The sequence below is a fragment of the Chrysoperla carnea genome, chromosome 4, assembly GCF_905475395.1.
Source record: "Chrysoperla carnea chromosome 4, inChrCarn1.1, whole genome shotgun sequence".
Taxonomy (NCBI): domain Eukaryota; kingdom Metazoa; phylum Arthropoda; class Insecta; order Neuroptera; family Chrysopidae; genus Chrysoperla; species Chrysoperla carnea.
In genome coordinates, this window is record NC_058340.1 from 25,383,216 (window position 1) to 25,401,466 (window position 18,251).

The following is an 18,251-nucleotide window of genomic DNA, read 5'->3' on the forward strand; positions in this document are numbered from 1 at the left end:
GATGATATTTCGAGATAAAAGTTTTCAAACAGATTCTATCATTTACTGTTTAAACTATTCGGTCTACAAAAAAAAGTTTCAAACACAAAATTTTTGCGTATTTATAAAGAACAACTTTCTAATTAAAAGCGTTCGTCTGATGTTTGTCAGTTAAGAATCAGAGTGAGGTTTTAATTTACCTCAAAACTTAAATCGAATTCGATGACGGCATAAGATGTGCCCCTTTAAAACTAATATTTTTCGTTTGAAGAATTTTCCTGGATTAAATTTATTTGTCGAGTTTCAAGCATATGTTCATTTAAAACACCCCGTATATGTTATGTAAAATGCGGCAAATATTATTTTTGCACGGAGTGGCAAAATAGTTAGATCGGACCCTGGTTAATACAATGTCCTACGTAACTTATAAGGCTCGTAATATTTACCGCCGTAAATATTATTATTCGTAATTACCGCCTTATTTACACAAAGTCTCTTTTCCGGTGTGGCAACACTACATTGTTGACCCCAAACTGACATTTACATTGTTATCATTTGAATACTTAACCTTGAATTTGTAATTCATCGGAAAAATTTTTTTTATTATTATTATTGTTTTAATGATAAGAATAGTCAAGATTTTGATAACCACAACAACATCTTTATTCAAGCAGCAAAAGTTTGTTTCCTAGCAAAACAATTTAACTAAAAAAAATGAAAGGTAAAACAATTTACAATAATTATTTAAACTTTAAAAACTAATTAATAACTTGTTTTAAGGTTTCAAACTTGCATTATTACAATTACTCACAACAAAAGATAAAACAGAAACTCTTAAAAACGCTGCACAATGGATTTCTAAAGCTAAAAACAAGGGAGCCGAACTTGTTGCTTTGCCAGAATGTTTTAACTGCCCGTATGGGACTGGTACTTCTAAATTTATTTCAACAATTGAATTGAAATGATAAAGTTTGCATTAATTTTTAGAACATTTTGCAAAATATGCTGAAGAAATACCAACAGGTCCAACTTCGGACATGTTATCAACGGCTGCAAGAGAAAATAAAATTTATCTAGTCGGCGGTACAATCCCAGAAAAGGAGAGTAATCGATTATATAATACATGTACTGTTTGGAATCCAGAGGGTCAATTAATTTTAAAATATCGTAAAGTAAGTTCCCAATTAATAATTTTGTACTTTTGTTTTTTTGTTTTTTTTTTGAGTTAATTCAAATATTATAAAAAAAGAATTTGAGAAATGGAACTAGGATTTTAAGATTGGAAAAGAAATAATTTTGTTATGTCATTTACTGTTTTAGATGCATTTATTTGATATTGATATTCCCGGAAAAATAACATTCAAAGAATCCGATGTTTTATCACCTGGAAATTCGTTGGGGACATTTAAAATTGGTGAATGTAAAATAGGAATAGGTATATGTTACGATTTAAGGTTTGAAGAACTTGCCAAACTGTATAGGAATGAAGAATGTAAAATGCTTATATATCCTGGTGCCTTCAATATGACTACTGGTCCAAAACATTGGGAACTACTTCAACGTGGTAGAGCTGTAGATAATCAATTGTATGTGGCGGCTATCAGCCCAGCTCGAGATACTACAGCTGGTTATGTAGCATGGGGACATTCTCAAGTGACTGATCCATGGGGAAAAGTTTTGGTCACTGCTAGTGAAAAAGAGGAAATGATTTTTGCTGATATAGATTTAACTGAATGTGATAATGTTCGTCAACAAATTCCGATTTCTAAACAAAGACGGACTGATGTATATAATACAATCCACGTAAAGAAGAATTAACATTGAGAAATGTGTTTTAAATTTTTTTATTTTTGTAAAATAAAATTTTATTCTTGTTATTTGTCAATTTATTTTCCAAATTTTACGTTCAGTATTGAATTTTTAAGTTTCTCAACCCTTATAATTGTTTTCAAGTGTACTTTTTATCGAATTAATTGGTTTATCGTCACTGAAATTATACAGAATCAAATCTCATTATACAAAGCGAAAAAATTGTTAAATAATAGTCTGTAAACAGTTCTAGTATTACGCAGAGAGCGCCAATTTCGATTAGAATAGTTTTCGAAAGAGCGACAAGCGCATCACGCCATCTACGATTAAGAAATGTTCGATCTCTCGTTATCTCAAATAATCGGTATTTTAACTCTCACAAAATTTACTTGACGTTTGAATTTTTATTTTTGTATACAATTATACGAGGCAATCTGCTATACAAACTGGATACATAAAACAAGTGAAAACAAACAATTGACATGAGTTAATAGTTGAAATACCATGCATAGTCAGTGTTGATTTCTTTATCACATAACACATACAAACATGTGACACATACATAACTGATAATCAAGTATAGTACACATTATAAAATTTCCGCCTAATTAGCGCCCTCACAGGTAAACAGTGATGTTTACGAAAAAATCTTGCTAACAAAAGTTGTTTAATTTTTTATAAGGAACATTTTTTACATTTAAACTTTTGTTCTATCTCTAACGGTTTACAAGATGGGTCCTACGGACCCAAGACCCAATTGACCTATGATGCTCATTTACGAACTTGACCTCACTTTTTACGTCCTGAGTACGCTGTAAAAATTTCAGCTCGATATCTTTTTTCGTTTTTGAGCTTCGGCCTGAATTCAGGCCGAAGCCGAATGTTTGACCGAAGGTGGTTTTTTTGGCCGAAGCCGAAGCTTTGGTCGGACACTACTTAGAACATTTAATACTCTACATGGTTTAATTACTCTACAATTCAAAGCTTTTTTGAGTTCACATGAAGTAAGGGAAAACAAATTTATGAATAGAAATCCATATAATTCAAGAAAATGAATAATTAGACAATAATTATATCCAAAGTTAGAAATACGAATATTACGTAAAAAAATTTGTGATCTTAGATGCTATCTCTTCCGTCCACAGGATGTCTACCGTATGTTCGTTCTTTATTTCTTTCTATATAATCTATAAAATCGGGTTGGTTTTTCGGACAGTTCTCCAGATGGAACTATCCTTGTTAAATAAGAGCATAGATGGATACATTCACCAAAATAGCACTTTTCTAAATCACCAGAATACATAATTGCTCTATTTTGAACTTCTTCAGTTTTCAAATTGTCAAATTGCTTAAAAACGAAAATTTACAGTACAATTCTCGTCTCTCTTGAAGTTCAACCACAAGTCTGTGTATAAGTACTAGATATACTTTGATTGTTTCTCGACCAAATAATGAAAAAGTAATATCTTTGGCAGATTCATCTGCTGTAAGCTTTCTCTTCCGTATCCACTTTGTGTTCTTTTCATATTCTTTGACTATTGAGAGTTTCAAGATTTGCTGTTCATTTTTATAATAATTTTTCCTTTCTGCAGAAATTATATGAGAAATTATACGACCTTGATAACAACCTTTTAAATTTCCAACCATTTTTTTTTTTTTGAACACGTAGGCTAGGATTATAAAAGATATTTATTCAATTTTATAAAAAAGAAAAACATAAAAAATTTATTGTACAAAAATATGAACATAAACATATTATTTTGTTATTATTAATGAAATATGAAAGTAGTATAAAGTTATATTATTATGTATTAAATTTTTATTTTACATATTAAATTAATATTATTTTATTAATTATCACCTTGTGCATTATTATTAATTATAATATTACTATCGAGTTGAATTGTTGACTCATTATTACTGTCATTAAGATTTAAATTACTATTTAATTCGGAATTCGGTGTTTTTACTAATAAATTGACAGATACAAGTAATGGAAATACTAATTCTCTTTCTAATTTAAATAATGATACTTCTTCGTTACGTGATAAATTAAAGCCACGAATTGGTGTTGTTTGAATATGATGAATTTGACGTTGTTCATTTAAACAAGCAACGGTTACCCTAAAAAGTTCAAAACAAGTGAAAACAAACAATTATCTAATATTAATTTCACTATCTCTTAAGTTTCTAGCTTATCTCTCGATTTCCTGGAATGAGATGGCAGCCCTATCATAAAAATAACTGATAGAAGAAACTTACCGTAATAGAATGTAACGTTTTGGTTGTAAACTAAGTAACGAGCCATTTTCAAATCGATGATTACGTTTTATACGAAACGATCGTTCTTCTAATATTAAAATGAGATCTAAACCAAAATTAAAACCAGTCCATCGCCACATATGATTACCTTCAATTGGTAATAATCGTCCACAACGTAATGAATGTTTATAAAATAATTCATCGCTTATCTCTTTTGGTCTGCTCAATTTCAAATAAATTTTATTAATAAGATTAAAAATAATTATTAAAATTATGTGATCACGATATCTAGTAAGGATAGACGATACCTAGAATAAAGGAATCGATTTCCCTTGGTCAATATGCGACATTTTTTCAATCAGAAATCTTCCCCATGCTGATAGATGCCCAGATCTAGTAACTTGTTGGGTCAGGTTTAGAATGTTTGTGTCCAAAATCTTAGATCCGTCAATCCTGGGTGAAATCTCGGTGAAGAAGCTGTGATAATCTGCTTAAAATGGCAGCTCTTATCCAGAACGTCTCGACTTCGGGTGACAGGTAGTTCTCAAAGGACACCTTGTTCTGGGTGCCACATACGGAATGAATTACTCTTTAACCACTACTTATTCACCCACTAGGGTTAACTCACGGATTATAACCCACGATATAATATCAGGCAGGATAAAAGACCATAAAATGCATAGAGGGGTTAATTTCTGTGTTCATGATAAAATGTTAAAGAAGATTGAAGAGTAAATATCGTATTTGTACTGACCCAATATAATCTAGTAGTGTCTCGATATTCGGACAAAAATTATGGATAGAATAAACCCTTATTAGATATCGTAATTTTGTTACTTTAATAAATAATAAAAATAATACCCTTTATCTAGACTTTGATCTATACGAAGCATGGAATGCCATTGATGAAGAACTGTTGGATTAATCCATTCATTTGGAATAATATTATCTTTTTGTAACATTTCTATGTCCAAATGATGCATTAATATGTGCTGTAAACGTAACGCTTGAAACGCTTTAGCAAATGGTTTACCCTGTTTTGTCAACAAAAATGGTGTTTTATCTAAAAAGCAGAATTCTAATTATACTTAAAAAAATATGCATCAAATTAATAAGAAATTTTGGTTGGCTAGTTTGAATCGCTAATAAATTTTTAAACCATTGGTTTTGGGATAAAATTGCAAACTTGACGTTTGGGCGATGATTTTAGAGCAGTAGATAAAAAAAATTGGATTTAAAACACATAAATGCGTTTATCGTTTGAAAGGTTTAAGAAGATATTGAATTTCGGAAACTATTCGTTAATTCGTTATAAAACTTGATTTTTGGGCCCAATTTAAATTTTCCTAAGATCCAGTAAAGCAACCAAATAAGCTTTAAACTGACTAAACATGTTGGTCAACGCTTTTTTAAATCGCATCTTTAAATTTATCTCATTGGCATTTGAAGATACGTACCTTGGCGTTCCTGAAAAAATTTCTTGGGTTCAAAGTCATTATCAGTATATTCATCATCATTTTCCGAATGTAATTTTAAGTACATCCAATATCGTAACAATATATAAATAGTGAATTCAGTTTGTATTACAAATAAATCTGGACTGGATATTAATTGTGTCATTAATTCAACGGATACTTCTTTTAACCATTTTACATGATCGTAAAAGTAGCCCATTAAATTCACTAATAACCATTTGAATGCAGCCTCTTTTACATTTGTTACGCCATATTCACAAGCCGCTTCGTAATAATTTACTGCTGTCTATTAATAAACAAAATATATGTTAATACAAAATGGATTATTTATTATGATAATAAAAATATAATTCAAGCTTTAAAGTCCAAAAATACATTTTGAAAAGACAATAGGATACTTTTTATACCATGTATATGTAATATACAAGGTATACTAAGTTTAATCCCAAGTTTGGAACGCTTACAAATATTAATACTAAGAATAAAATTTTTGTATATGTGTTCATAAAATCACCTAATTAGTCCATTTCTGGTTGTCTATCTGTCTGTCGTCTGTCCGCCTGTAATCACGATTACTCAAAAACGAAAAGGGATATCAATCTGAAATTTTTATAGCGTGCTTAGGCGTAAAAAGTAAGGTCAAGTTCGTAAATGAGCAACATAGGTCAATTGGGACGTAGGATTTAAACTTCTGTCTCGTTAGAGACAGAAGTTTAAATGTAAAAAGGTTCCTTATAAAAAATAAACAACTTTTGTTTAAAACATTTTTTCGTAAACATCACTGTTTGCCCGTGAAAGCGCAAATTATGCGCAAATTGTATACTATGTGTTATTTGGGAATATCAGTTATATATGTGTGACATGTATGTATGTGTAATGTGACAGTGTAATCAACACAGTCTATACATGGTATTTCAACAATTAACTGAGTCAATTATTTGTTTTCACTTGTTTTCCAAGTGTTTGAGTTCCCTTGTAGTCGAGAAAATAAGGCATTTAACCCAGGAATCGAATTCACGCCAGTAGATTTTTACACGAGTCAGTGGAAAATATTTGCCTGAGTGTACTCAACAAAATCATACTCATGTGAACTTGTTCTTTTTCGATTTACGCCCATAGAGTGGGGCAAAGTACCCTACTTCCGACTTTTCCATCAGAGAATACGAACTATCCTACTGTTTTGGGTTTAATGGCCAGGGCCCGCAAGTTATGCGTAAATTACTAAAAACGGAAATTGATTTCCTAAATCAACTTGTTTTTAGGGTTGCCAGCAGCTTTTTTAAGTTGGTAGATCTACCAACTTTGAGTATTTTTAGTTGGCTTTAAGATACTCAGAGTAACTAGATCTAAAAAAACGAAAAGATAATCTCCGGTTTTAGTGTTATAATTTCCGGTTTTTTTGAAGTTTTGATTTGGTAGTCCTACTTATGTTGAAGCAATAATTACCTTCGTATTGATTGTATCTCGCATAACAAGTGTGCATTGTTCGATAATACCCTCTAATTGAAATAATGTGGCTGTAGCTAATATCGATATAACTTCTTTTGGTTCAATTACAATTTCATCTAAATATAACGAACCAAAAACTGTTGATAAAGCTAAAACAAAATACACCTCAATAACAGTACGCTCAATATGAATTTTATATATAATAAAAATTTTTAAATTACAATCCAAAGTAATCCTAGGATCAGCAATTTTAATATGAACAATATCTTGAAATGATTCTCGCCATGATCCACCAAACATACTCTTAAAATATGGACTTTGGCATAAATATATTTTATGTAGATGCCACGGTTTTCCCAATGCTATAACAGTTACATCGGAATTTTTCTCCTCTTTATACAAAGCTTGATAAATGTATTTGGCTGTAGTAAGTAATTTTTTTCTACATACAAAAAAAAAAAAACTTGTTTTAAACAGTAATCCAAGATGAAATTAATTCAAAAATACCGTTTTGGTGTATTTAATGTTTCTTCAAGAAATGATTCTGTATCACTGTCAGAAGAATCATCAGATCGTCGACGTTTCTGTCCACGAAGTACACTAAATGGATTTATCAAAGAACTGGCAGAGATACCCATTTCTAAATAAAATTATTTCCAGTAATTTTTTAACTTTTTGTTCTACATCTAGTTTAATTATAAAAAAATTTAGATATGTGTTGCTTTGAATTTTGTTTTTATTTTTATTGCAACAGTATGATACAAATCAATTTAGAATACTTTCAAAGAAATTTTTGTTTACATATTTTCGAATAATTTATTAAATTTTCCAAAAATTATTTTTTAAAATAAAAAAATGTACCAGCACAAACTCTTCACAACAAATTCAATTATTCTATGAGCAAATCTCATAAAATATTTGTATTTTGACAGTATTATTGCCTTATACTGGATTTTTTTTAGGTTACAAAGACATCTGTGCCAAATCTGTGCTAACGTTTTTTTTTTTTTTAATTTATGGATTTAGATCAAAATAAGAATACCATTAACGGCAAATTTTTGTATTGTATACTGCAAACAAATGTATTAAATTGGAGAAATCTTGTTTTTGGGAAGGGAAAAATTCATTAGAGTAAATAAATCCAAAAATGGTTATTACCTAGCCGACCCGTGAGGAATTCCGCAATGAAGTACCCGTGGCCAAAAACCAACTAGAGAATTTACTTTCTTTTTATAGCGTAAAGGCAATTTTATTATAGATATGATGTACAAATTACATACTGAACAAAACCATATCTTAAAAATCAAATTTGATGCGGTCCTCTTTTAGACCGTGGCTCTAATTTTCATCGTTAGCTAGCACGATAAGCTTTAAAATGAGGGGTAAATCATGGAATTTGATAAAGGAATAAGGATGATCTCACCTATTAACAGAAAGTATAGGCTAAAGAAATAATATGGATAGAAACATTCGTAAGGTCTTATAGCCTCAATAGACGCACCGTAAAAGTGTCACGTCAAAAGCCTTTTGGAATTGTATACATGCTCATCGTGTCCACAACGGTGTATCCGCGCTTGTGTTCAACACCATTTTCTTGGTTCAGGGTGTAAATATTAATTTCCAGAGCTTATGAGCTTATTTCAAATTTGTGTACACTATATGTCTATACAGCTCTATGGTATTATTATCTCTATGGATTGTACACTTAGGCAATGTGTGTTTTCCATTAAAGTGTACAGTTCCACTCTCATATGTTAAATGGTATAATGTATTGAGATAACAAAAGCTATTAATGATAAACTTTGACTTGTACGTAAAAAATTTTAAATGAATGTAAAAATTAAGTTTCATAATTCAACGTATATGTGTTATTTACACAAACAGGTTGCATATAATTTGAATCATTCACATAGAACAAGAGTGTCGGAGTTCTAGAGGGACCGGGTACAAGCGTGGGATAAAAAATACATGAAATAAAATTGGTTTGAAATATATATTAATATAAATACTGTATATAATTGAAATTACATCTACCACCTTATATTTAAATGACATTAAATTACATTTACTTCGTGCTGATATAAAATATCAAATCGAATGTTTATGTAAATTAAAAAAAAAAGGAACAAAATATTTATTGTAATGGTATAAAAAAATGTATCAGCCCACTCTTTCTTTGTTTGTTTTTGGTTTAAAAGCCTTTACGTTTTAATTCAATCAATTGATTTGCAAGTTTATCTGCTTTTGTTTTACACAATTGACTCGATTTTTTTGCTTTCACATAGTTTTGTAAAAATTTATCGATACTTATTTCTCCACTTAAAAAATTTGTTGCAATCGCTTCACATTCTTTATCTTTATTCATTGCTTCAATTTCAAGTAAATTCTAAAACATAAAAAATTTGTTTGTAAAGTGTGAACTTGTATTTACGTTTTCCTTTTAAAAGAGTATAAAAGAGAATGAATGTTTCATTTTCAGGCTATGTAACTTTGCTGTCGTTGATTCTATTTCGTTATATTGCAGATGCGCTACTACGTACTTTCAAAAGTACTTCGAGAACATTTGCACAAGAGAAAAAGTTCTGAAGCACGGAACTTGCCGCGCATATCTTATTAAAATGATTTTCGTTGTCAGGCTACGAACAATTTTGTAAGAGTAATTTCCTTTTACAAATGGTCTTGAATTTCAGATTACCACTACAACTTCTTATCTTCAAAATTACTTCTTTGCTCTTAAAATGAATCTTGATAGATCCCAAAAGATCCAAGGATAAAAAAGTTACATGCGGAGTATAATATTACCGTTTTGCGGAGTATATTATGTTTGTTATCAATGCTATGAAAATAGATTTTAGATAAGGTCTGCTCTTTTGAGTGTCGAACAAAGTGGTTTTCATATTTTTGATTGATTCAATTCTCTTCTTATTTGAATATCATTCTCAATGAATGTTCATTAATTTAATTTTAGGATTCTCAGGATATGAGGATAAGCATTCTTATATAGAAGTTTTATTACCTGTATATTTGATGGTGTATATTTGTCCGCCCACGATTGATATATTCGATTTAATGTTTCACATCGACCTTTTAAATTTGATACTTTTTCTATTTTTTCTAAAACTTCTTGTTTCTTTTTAAATAACAAATCTTGTTTGGATAACGAACTAACTGAAATCAAAATTCGATTAAAATAGGGTGAATTTTGAATTATTCTATTAGACCTAGGGTCATTAGTATTTGACTGTTGTTAAGATTTTTTTATGAAAAATTGAGAAAGAAGATTATTCATAAATAAATAGCATTAACATGTTTGAGCAGAGAGGCTGCGGCTCTCCAACAATGCGGATCCCTAGGTTCGAGGATATAAACTCTATGAATAAAGACGGAACTGACCCATATGAATTTTTATTCATTTCTCACCTGCAATATTTTCAATCTGAAGAATTAACGCGTCTATTGTATCATTAATTTCTTTGACTTGTATTAAATTATCTAAAAATTCATCTTGTTTACTTTCACTTTCTTTTAACTTTTGTAATTCTTCTATCGTTAAATTATTTAATTCTGGAAAATAAATTGCTTGCATTGGAATTGGTAAAGACATTGATGTTGATGCTCTTGTTGGTGAATTATATAATCTTGAATAATTGTTGCCATAGTTTTGTGATACAGGACTAGCTCTTCCAACATTTACTGGATCCATTTCTAAAAACGCATAAAATAATCAAACTCTGGTTTAGGCAAGGGCAATTATCCTCTCCAAAAAATGAGGAAGTTGACTATTATAAGCAAATAATTTGCAACTCCTAGTCATAATCTACACTAATTATATAAAGAGAAAAGGTTTTATCTTTTTTTGTTTGTGGTGGATAAACTCAAAATGGATCGATTTTAAAAACTTTTTCACCTATAGAAAGCTACATTATCAACGAGTACTATGAGCCGTATTTTATTTTTTTTTCTAAATTAGGGTTCCATCATAAATTACCTTGAATTTGTAACGAATTTCCATTAGGTATGAAATTAAAAAAATCACAAAAATTCTCACCTGCTGTACAAGGAACGTTAGATGTAGCTTCAGACGCTAAAACAGGTGGATTTCGTTCAAATTCTCGGATTATCGCATGTACCACACGTCCAAGATCGGAATGAATTGTATACTAGTAAAAACATCAAATTATGTAAACAAATATTTTAAAGAGAATTACGCTAACATACATTAAGTAAACCTGGTGCTTTAGTAACTTGGCCATCAACAGATACCCAAGGATGTACAATTAATGGTGTTATTCGAATTTGAGGACATTCATTTGGAAAATCGCCGCTCAAATAAACATTTAAAGTAAGTTCATTATTACCAGCCGTAAATACAATTTTATAATCGGTTCCTTCAGTTAACTCTGTTACACTGAAAATAAAACATATTTGAAACATGCTCGAAACATTGAAAAAACATATATTGGAAAATTATATTTACTTATCATTAAAAATCTTCAAGGTATCTATTTGACGTTTTCTAATATCTATTTCTGGTCGAAAATTTCGTGATAACATTTATATTCCGAAAAAAACTTACGTTAAATTCTTGTTAAAGTTAAGTGTATTCGTTTTGGTTAACTAAGAGAAACTGTCAATTTAAATTAAGGGAAAAATTTATTTACAAGAACAATCGAATGACATTTAAATACAAGGTTGCCATGTGTAATATTTTCTGTCAATGAGATAAATGTCAGTAGAAAAAGAAAATATATTTACGGCACAGACTTAATAAACATAGACCGCTAGGAGATATTTATTCGAAAATTTTTTCCCTAAATTCTGTTTCTAATAAAATAGTTTCGACCACGTTACCCTGAATTTGAATTTAATCTATAAAAGCTTTTAAAAATTTAAAGACGCTTGAAAAAAAGATCATATTAGCGCATTTTATCAACATAGATCTGACAACTTTGCTATTATTTCTGATAAGAAATTTGTTTTAAATATTTGCATATTTTTCGCCTTGATAACGTAAAACTAGAATTTATTTATTATTTTTCCTTGAAGAGAGTTTATTATTACTCTTTAGGTTAAATTTTTCGAAAAAATTAAAATTTGTTAAAAATCTCTACCGTGTGAACTATCAAACAGTGTAATCGCCCACGGTAACCATAGGAAGGTGTGCATTTAATTTTAGGTTAATTTTTCCTAATTATTAATTTTCATTACAATTAATTTTTTTAGAGATAATTTGAAAAATTCACTTATTTTAAGTTTTATTTCGATACAAATATGGCAAAAACAGTTGATTTAGAATTGAAAAAGGTAATAATTTTATAAACCGCACTGAGTTTTTCTTACTAAAGTCAATTTCCTTTAAAAAATTTTAGGCCTTTGTTGAATTGCAACAAAAAATGATTGATACATCACAAAAATTACATTTAGCTGATGTACAAATTGAAAGTCTGAAACGTAGCAGGCAACATGCTGAAATTACTGAAAGGTTAGGATGAAATTTTCTGCTAATACATCAAATTAAAATATTCGATGGGATTTATTACAATGTACTTAAATTTTTAGGGAAATCTCATCTTTAAGCAGCGGCACACGGACTTATGATTCTGTTGGAAGAATGTTTATGTTAACAGATTTACCAACAATAGTAGACAATCTCAAGAAACGCCAGACCACTGCCTCAGATAAAATTGCTACATTAGAGGTATGTTAAAAAGGTTCCGAATGAATATATTTTTCTAAGTGGATTTCTGTTTCAATTTCAGTCAAATAAAACTTACCTAGAACGGAGTATAAAAGAAGCAGAAAATAATTTACGCGAAATGGTGAATCAAAGGAAAGAAGTGGCCTAATGTTTTCGATAAATTTTGTCCTTTTTAACTAATACTTTACTAATTTAATAAAACATTTTCTTGTAATTTATATTAAATAAAATTAATATCGAATTAATTGTAAAGGAAATTTAAAATATATATTATATAATTATTCTTTCCATAACACTGCCTAAGATTTTAGAAGATTACGAAACAGCGATTACTTTCGTTTTTCTCAAAATTCTTCATTTGAATTTGTAGCAATTGTAAGCAATAATGTACAATCGTGGCTTGAATTATTTACCGTTCGATATATTTGATTGCACGCAATTATTTAAAGAAGTACAACCGAACACACTCAACTGATGTAGTTGCGAAACTACAATCATACTTAGTTGAACAAATCATCAGCTTATATTATTCAGTCGATGTACTCACATAATTCGGTGTACATTGAATACATACAAGTCGCTTACTTGTTCAAATGCACGTAGTTTAATGCGAATACTTTTCTAACTACGTGCACTTGAAGCCAAAACTGCACAAGTGCAACCCACCTGATAGTAGTCTTTAACAAAAAAATAAAACTCAGTGTTCAGTGGTTGAAAATTAAAATTTTATTCAAAAAAATTATAAATTATGCCTAATTTAAAATGTAAAATTAGAAAGATTTAAAGTTACAAAAAAATCACATTTATAGGTTTTACATGAAGCTAAAAGTAAGATTACAAATATTATGTAATATTGCTTTAAGATGCTTCTTGAGCTTCTTCAGGTGTCTTCCTACCATTGGCCTGAACTTGCTTTCGAACTGGTCCAGTTTGTGTAATTGGAATTGTGCGTTCCGATGATGATCCTTCAATTGCCAATTTTGGTGCAGATATTGTTAAAATACCATCCGATGATAATTTCGAAATCAATTTTGTACCATCATAATCTTTTGGTAATACATATCGGCGTGTAAATTGTCTAGAAATGAAACCATGCTCATCTTGTTTCTCTTCATGTTTCCCTTCCACGATAATCTGATTATCATCGATTGCTTTTACTTCAATTTCATCCGGTGAAAATTGTTGCACATCCAATGAAACTTCAAATTTTTCCTTGTCACTGACCACAGTCGATCCTTGGTCTAATTTTGAGATAGCTGAACGCCATGGTCGATAATAATTACGACTGAGCAATGATGGTAGTATAAATGGCTCCAATAAATCGTCGTTAGCGAGTCCCAACGCAAAATGTTGATCATTTAATCGCGATGATCGTTGCGACCACGGATCATTTAAAATATCTTGTAAAATGTATGGTAAAATAGACATGGTGTATTATTTTTTGAAAACAAATTACACTTTAATTTATTGCAATAATAATCTTGCTCTGTTTTGAGCACCGACTAGTTCAACAATGTCGATTGAATACCGGTCGACTTCTATTTATATACTCAGACGTATTCTAGAATATTCTAGTTCTAGATTTCATGTCATTCACCCCCTAATAAATAAAATATGTTTCCCCGTCCCCTGCAACTATACAGCGCATCTGATCTGATTCCAGCACGGTCGTTTTATATTGTTCTAGAAATAGTATTCTACCATAGAATGATATAATCGAATATTTCTAGAATATTCTATCATTTGAAATTCCCTCCATCGTTATATTACACAATACGTCCATGTGTTACGTAATTTGGAAAAAGTACAATGAATTTGGCATAAAATCGTTCACAGAAATAGAGCAGTAAAATTGGGAACATCTTTGAAAATCTATCATTCTATATATCATTATAGAACTATTCTATATCATTTTAAATATGCAGTTATTAAAAATCATTGAATGATTTGAAATGATTTTTCTTAACCAGGGAAAAAAATTGTTAACATCTCTGTAAATATTAGACTGTAAATAATAGGACATAAAATAATTTGTTTAAATAAATAAAGATTCTAAGTTTTAAATTTAAACAATATAAATGGGTAATTTGTTGTAGGTCTGTATAAATAAGTCTGCCACTGTACATAGAGGCTATATGGAGTTCATAGTCTATTTTTTTTCAGAATCAAGCGAAACTTTGATTTAAGATAAAAATTTTCATTTGCGATAGTTCTAGGTATGGATAAGAATACATGAATTTTGATTTTTTTGACTGAATGAGTCTAGAATGATTCTGAAATCAATTCAGTTAGTTTTTCATGTCCAACGAGAGACATTAAATTTTCAAATTTTTTGGATATTTAAAAAAAAAATTTCGTTTTCTTATTGAATAATAAAAAATTTTCTCATTTTTATAAAATGTTTTAATTTGAAGAAATCAAAGCATGAGCTATGCAATCTTTACATACGAGCGTGTAATTACTGTTGCCTATACGTAAACTGTCTTTTATGTTTAGAACCATTTTAGAACACATGTTTTTGTATATAACCTAAAAATTGTCTCAAAACGGTATCGAAAATGAGTGACGATGAAGAAAATCCTACTAATTTCCATGAAATGGAATTAGATGACCGAATCCTTAAGGTATTTGTTTTTTTTTTTTTTTTTTTTAAATATACTTTTTAAATATTTTTAACAAAAAATTAAATCAATGTGTAGGCAATAGCAAAACTTGGATGGGTAAAACCAACATTAATTCAAGAACGTGCAATTCCATTACTTCTTGAGGGAAAAGATGTTTTAGTACGTGCTCGTACTGGATCCGGAAAAACAGCAGCCTTTTCAATACCTGTTATACAGAAAATATTAAATTCCAAACAAACGGCCGTTCAACAAGATGTAAAATGTTTAATATTGGCTCCAACGAAGGAGCTATCTAAACAAATTCATAATGTTATTATTGATTTAACGTGTAAATGTTCGCGTGAAGTGAAATGTATTGATATTTCACAACAGGTTGATGTGAACATACAAAAGCCTTTATTGATGGATAAACCGGATATTGTAGTTAGTACACCAGCAAGAGCTTTAAAACATTTAAAAGCTGGAAATTTAAAGTTAAAAGATTCGTTGGAAACATTAATTGTGGATGAAGCTGATCTAGTATTTTCGTTTGGATATGAAAATGAAGTTAAAGAAGTTTTAAAGTAAGTTATTCTATTATGTTTACATGACAAGTATCAAACTTTTTCGAGTAACTGTCTTTTTCGGTGTAATAAAAATACTATCGATTGTGTTTTTCTCATAAATGGGCCTCAATATGCATTTTTTTTAAAACAAGAAACTAGTAATTTCGATTTTCAAAGCCTTAAATTTGATTAAATTTTTGTCAACGATATCGTTTTGGTCTGGTTCGAATTAGTTTATTTTGAAAGTTTGATGAATATTTCAATTTTTTAAAAGAATACTACCTTAAATCTAGAAGATCCAAATTATTGAGGGTAAAGATCCTTATTTTTTTATTATCTTTTTTTTTCTATTAGATATTTGCCGAGCATCTATCAGGCTATTCTCGCATCTGCTACACTTAGCGAAGATGTTTTAAGTTTAAAAAAATTAGTTTTACACAACCCTGTTACATTAAAATTAGAAGAACCCGATTTAGCACCAACAACACAGTTATCACATTACCATTTAGCTGCTGAAGAATCTGATAAAGCCGCGATTTTATATTCGTTACTCAAATTACATTTAATTCGTGGAAAAACGATCATATTTGTAAATACAGTAGATCGATGCTACAAACTAAAATTATTATTAGAACAATTTGGAATTCCTACATGTGTTCTAAATTCCGAATTACCTGCAACAATTCGCTGTCATTCCGTGCAGCAATTCAATCAAGGCATCTACGATATTATAATCGCATCCGATGAGAAAGCTTTGGAAGAACCGTTTAGCGCTGCCGTTCAAAAACAATCACAGAAGAAATCAAAACGTAAGAAGGATAAAGAATCGGGTGTGTCGCGTGGTATAGATTTCCAAAATGTATCGAATGTTATAAATTTTGATTTTCCGTTGGATGTTAATTCATATGTTCATCGAGCAGGACGGACTGCTCGTGGAAATAATGAAGGAAGTGTTTTATCGTTTATGAGTTTAAAAGAACGACCGTTGATGGAGAAAGTTGAGAAACGTTTAAAAGCTGGTTATGGAGATACGGATGTTTTTAAAGCGTACCAATTTAAGTTGGAAGAAGTTGAAGCATTCCGATATCGATGCCGTGATGCTTGGAAAGCTGTGACCAGAATTGCTGTACGAGAAGCTCGATTAAAGGAAATTAAACAAGAAATATTCAACTGTCAAAAATTGAAGGTACGTAAATGTTTTGATATACGATGATATACAGTGCGTTTTATAATGCAACCCAAATGAATTATAAAACGCACTGTATATTATTTTAGACTCAAAGGTCAAATATACAATTTTCGATTCTATTGTCTTGATCAAGAAAACTAAAAGTGTAATACCCCCCTTTACTCTTTCCTTAGATTTGTTAAAGTCAGAGAACCTTTTAAAAGATAAACAGTTCGGTAGTCACTGAAATTCAAGTGACGTGTGTCGATTAGGGTAGCAAATATCCGAGACGAGACTAAAAATGCGTTTATCTTGAAATTTTTGAAACCCATGTTGCTTACAAACGTTGCGCAAATTTTCCATTGGTCTGTAAAGAGGCATTCATTTTTTTAATTCTGAGATTTTTATTTTCATATTTTAGAGTTATTTTGAAGATAATCCAAAAGATTTACAAGTATTACGCCACGACAAAGCTTTACATACAGTTCGAGTTCAACCTCATTTAGCTGATGTTCCCGATTATATTGTACCGGATGCATTAAAAAAATTAACACATATTACAAAAAATAAACGCAAACGTACTTTTTCAAGTCGTGGAAATGCTAAAAACCGGCAGAAACTTATGAATCCATTATTAACAATGGAATTAACGAAAAAGAAAAAAAAATCATAATTTTTGGATAAACATTTACGAAACGTGTGGTTAAGTTTTTTGGCAATGTATTATATTTTTTCATAAAAAATAAAAAAACAAATTTGATATAGAATTTAAGAAGTTGAATATATTATTGACTCGCTTTTATTAGGTTCACTTGTATGTAAGTATATAATGTATTAGTTTTTATTTACCTCAAACTGCCGTATTAATTTCTCACCTCATGCTTTTTTATATAAAAATTTAAGAATTATTTTGTACTTTTTATTTCATTTTCTTAGGTTATGCAGGTACGAAAATATTAACATAAAAACTTGAAAATACTCAAATTGTTCAAATACGTAACTTTATTTTAAAGGTTTATGACCATTAAGGATGTACGAGCGCCAGGGCAATTTTTGATAAAAGGCTTAAATATTTTTTTTTTTTTTTTTTTTGAAATCCACAAATTTTGATTCATATTTTTCATGTAATTTACTCGTTAATATTAACCGTTGTGCCAAATGTGGAAATCATGATAGTGCAATTTTGAAATTTATGGAGGATACATTAAATTTGAAAAATATGACCCAAATTTAGTCGAATTA

General features: G+C 29.8%; 5 protein-coding genes across 5 annotated transcripts; 2 read left to right on the top strand and 3 right to left on the bottom strand.

The window, feature by feature from the left end:
* The first annotated feature begins 559 nt into the window (after nucleotides 1–559).
* Nucleotides 560–1,830, top strand: LOC123297788 (omega-amidase NIT2). Its single transcript, XM_044879574.1, has 4 exons — nucleotides 560–700; nucleotides 760–906; nucleotides 967–1,151; nucleotides 1,300–1,830. Exons 1-4 carry the CDS (start codon nucleotides 694–696, stop codon nucleotides 1,795–1,797), a joined length of 837 nt encoding a protein of 278 aa, XP_044735509.1. The 5' UTR covers nucleotides 560–693; the 3' UTR covers nucleotides 1,798–1,830.
* Nucleotides 1,831–1,908: 78 nt separating this feature from the next.
* Nucleotides 1,909–7,778, bottom strand: LOC123297954 (protein germ cell-less). The gene is made up of 8 exons (XM_044879794.1): nucleotides 7,482–7,778; nucleotides 7,196–7,416; nucleotides 6,972–7,123; nucleotides 5,508–5,811; nucleotides 4,912–5,113; nucleotides 4,051–4,269; nucleotides 3,658–3,912; nucleotides 1,909–1,966 (listed from the first exon to the last, which is right to left on the bottom strand). The coding sequence occupies exons 1-8, from the start codon at nucleotides 7,610–7,612 to the stop codon at nucleotides 1,909–1,911; spliced, it is 1,542 nt and encodes a 513-aa protein (XP_044735729.1). The 5' UTR covers nucleotides 7,613–7,778.
* A 1,363-nt stretch (nucleotides 7,779–9,141) lies between these two features.
* LOC123298352 (vacuolar protein sorting-associated protein 37A) lies at nucleotides 9,142–11,600 on the bottom strand. The gene is made up of 6 exons (XM_044880334.1): nucleotides 11,452–11,600; nucleotides 11,193–11,382; nucleotides 11,023–11,134; nucleotides 10,395–10,679; nucleotides 9,991–10,142; nucleotides 9,142–9,360 (listed from the first exon to the last, which is right to left on the bottom strand). Exons 1-6 carry the CDS (start codon nucleotides 11,526–11,528, stop codon nucleotides 9,166–9,168), a joined length of 1,011 nt encoding a protein of 336 aa, XP_044736269.1. The 5' UTR covers nucleotides 11,529–11,600; the 3' UTR covers nucleotides 9,142–9,165.
* A 1,828-nt stretch (nucleotides 11,601–13,428) lies between these two features.
* LOC123299241 (protein lethal(2)essential for life-like) lies at nucleotides 13,429–14,282 on the bottom strand. Its single transcript, XM_044881564.1, has one exon. It carries the CDS (start codon nucleotides 14,098–14,100, stop codon nucleotides 13,531–13,533), a length of 570 nt encoding a protein of 189 aa, XP_044737499.1. The 5' UTR covers nucleotides 14,101–14,282; the 3' UTR covers nucleotides 13,429–13,530.
* Nucleotides 14,283–15,141: 859 nt separating this feature from the next.
* Nucleotides 15,142–17,748, top strand: LOC123299240 (probable ATP-dependent RNA helicase DDX56). The gene is made up of 4 exons (XM_044881563.1): nucleotides 15,142–15,296; nucleotides 15,372–15,859; nucleotides 16,196–17,027; nucleotides 17,431–17,748. Exons 1-4 carry the CDS (start codon nucleotides 15,231–15,233, stop codon nucleotides 17,680–17,682), a joined length of 1,638 nt encoding a protein of 545 aa, XP_044737498.1. The 5' UTR covers nucleotides 15,142–15,230; the 3' UTR covers nucleotides 17,683–17,748.
* Nucleotides 17,749–18,251: the final 503 nt, after the last annotated feature.

Bases quoted from the DNA above. Each gene is read 5' to 3' on its own strand.
- LOC123297788 (XM_044879574.1), top strand. The intron at 907-966 runs GTACTTCTAAAT...ATTAATTTTTAG, and splicing joins TAACTGCCCGTATGGGACTG to AACATTTTGCAAAATATGCT. The intron at 1,152-1,299 runs GTAAGTTCCCAA...TTACTGTTTTAG, and splicing joins TAATTTTAAAATATCGTAAA to ATGCATTTATTTGATATTGA.
- LOC123297954 (XM_044879794.1), bottom strand. From the start codon at position 7,612: ATGGGTATCTCTGCCAGTTCTTTGATAAATCCATTTAGTGTACTTCGT. The intron at 5,114-5,507 runs GTACGTATCTTC...TCTGCTTTTTAG, and splicing joins ATTTTTTCAGGAACGCCAAG to ATAAAACACCATTTTTGTTG. The intron at 1,967-3,657 runs TGCACAAGGTGA...GTATAATTTCAG, and splicing joins AATATTATAATTAATAATAA to TGACGATAAACCAATTAATT.
- LOC123298352 (XM_044880334.1), bottom strand. From the start codon at position 11,528: ATGTTATCACGAAATTTTCGACCAGAAATAGATATTAGAAAACGTCAA. The intron at 11,383-11,451 runs GTAAATATAATT...TTTTATTTTCAG, and splicing joins TTGAAGATTTTTAATGATAA to TGTAACAGAGTTAACTGAAG. The intron at 10,680-11,022 runs GTGAGAATTTTT...ATGCGTTTTTAG, and splicing joins TAACGTTCCTTGTACAGCAG to AAATGGATCCAGTAAATGTT.
- LOC123299241 (XM_044881564.1), bottom strand. From the start codon at position 14,100: ATGTCTATTTTACCATACATTTTACAAGATATTTTAAATGATCCGTGG.
- LOC123299240 (XM_044881563.1), top strand. From the start codon at position 15,231: ATGAGTGACGATGAAGAAAATCCTACTAATTTCCATGAAATGGAATTA. The intron at 15,297-15,371 runs GTATTTGTTTTT...ATCAATGTGTAG, and splicing joins TAGATGACCGAATCCTTAAG to GCAATAGCAAAACTTGGATG. The intron at 17,028-17,430 runs GTACGTAAATGT...TTCATATTTTAG, and splicing joins TCAACTGTCAAAAATTGAAG to AGTTATTTTGAAGATAATCC.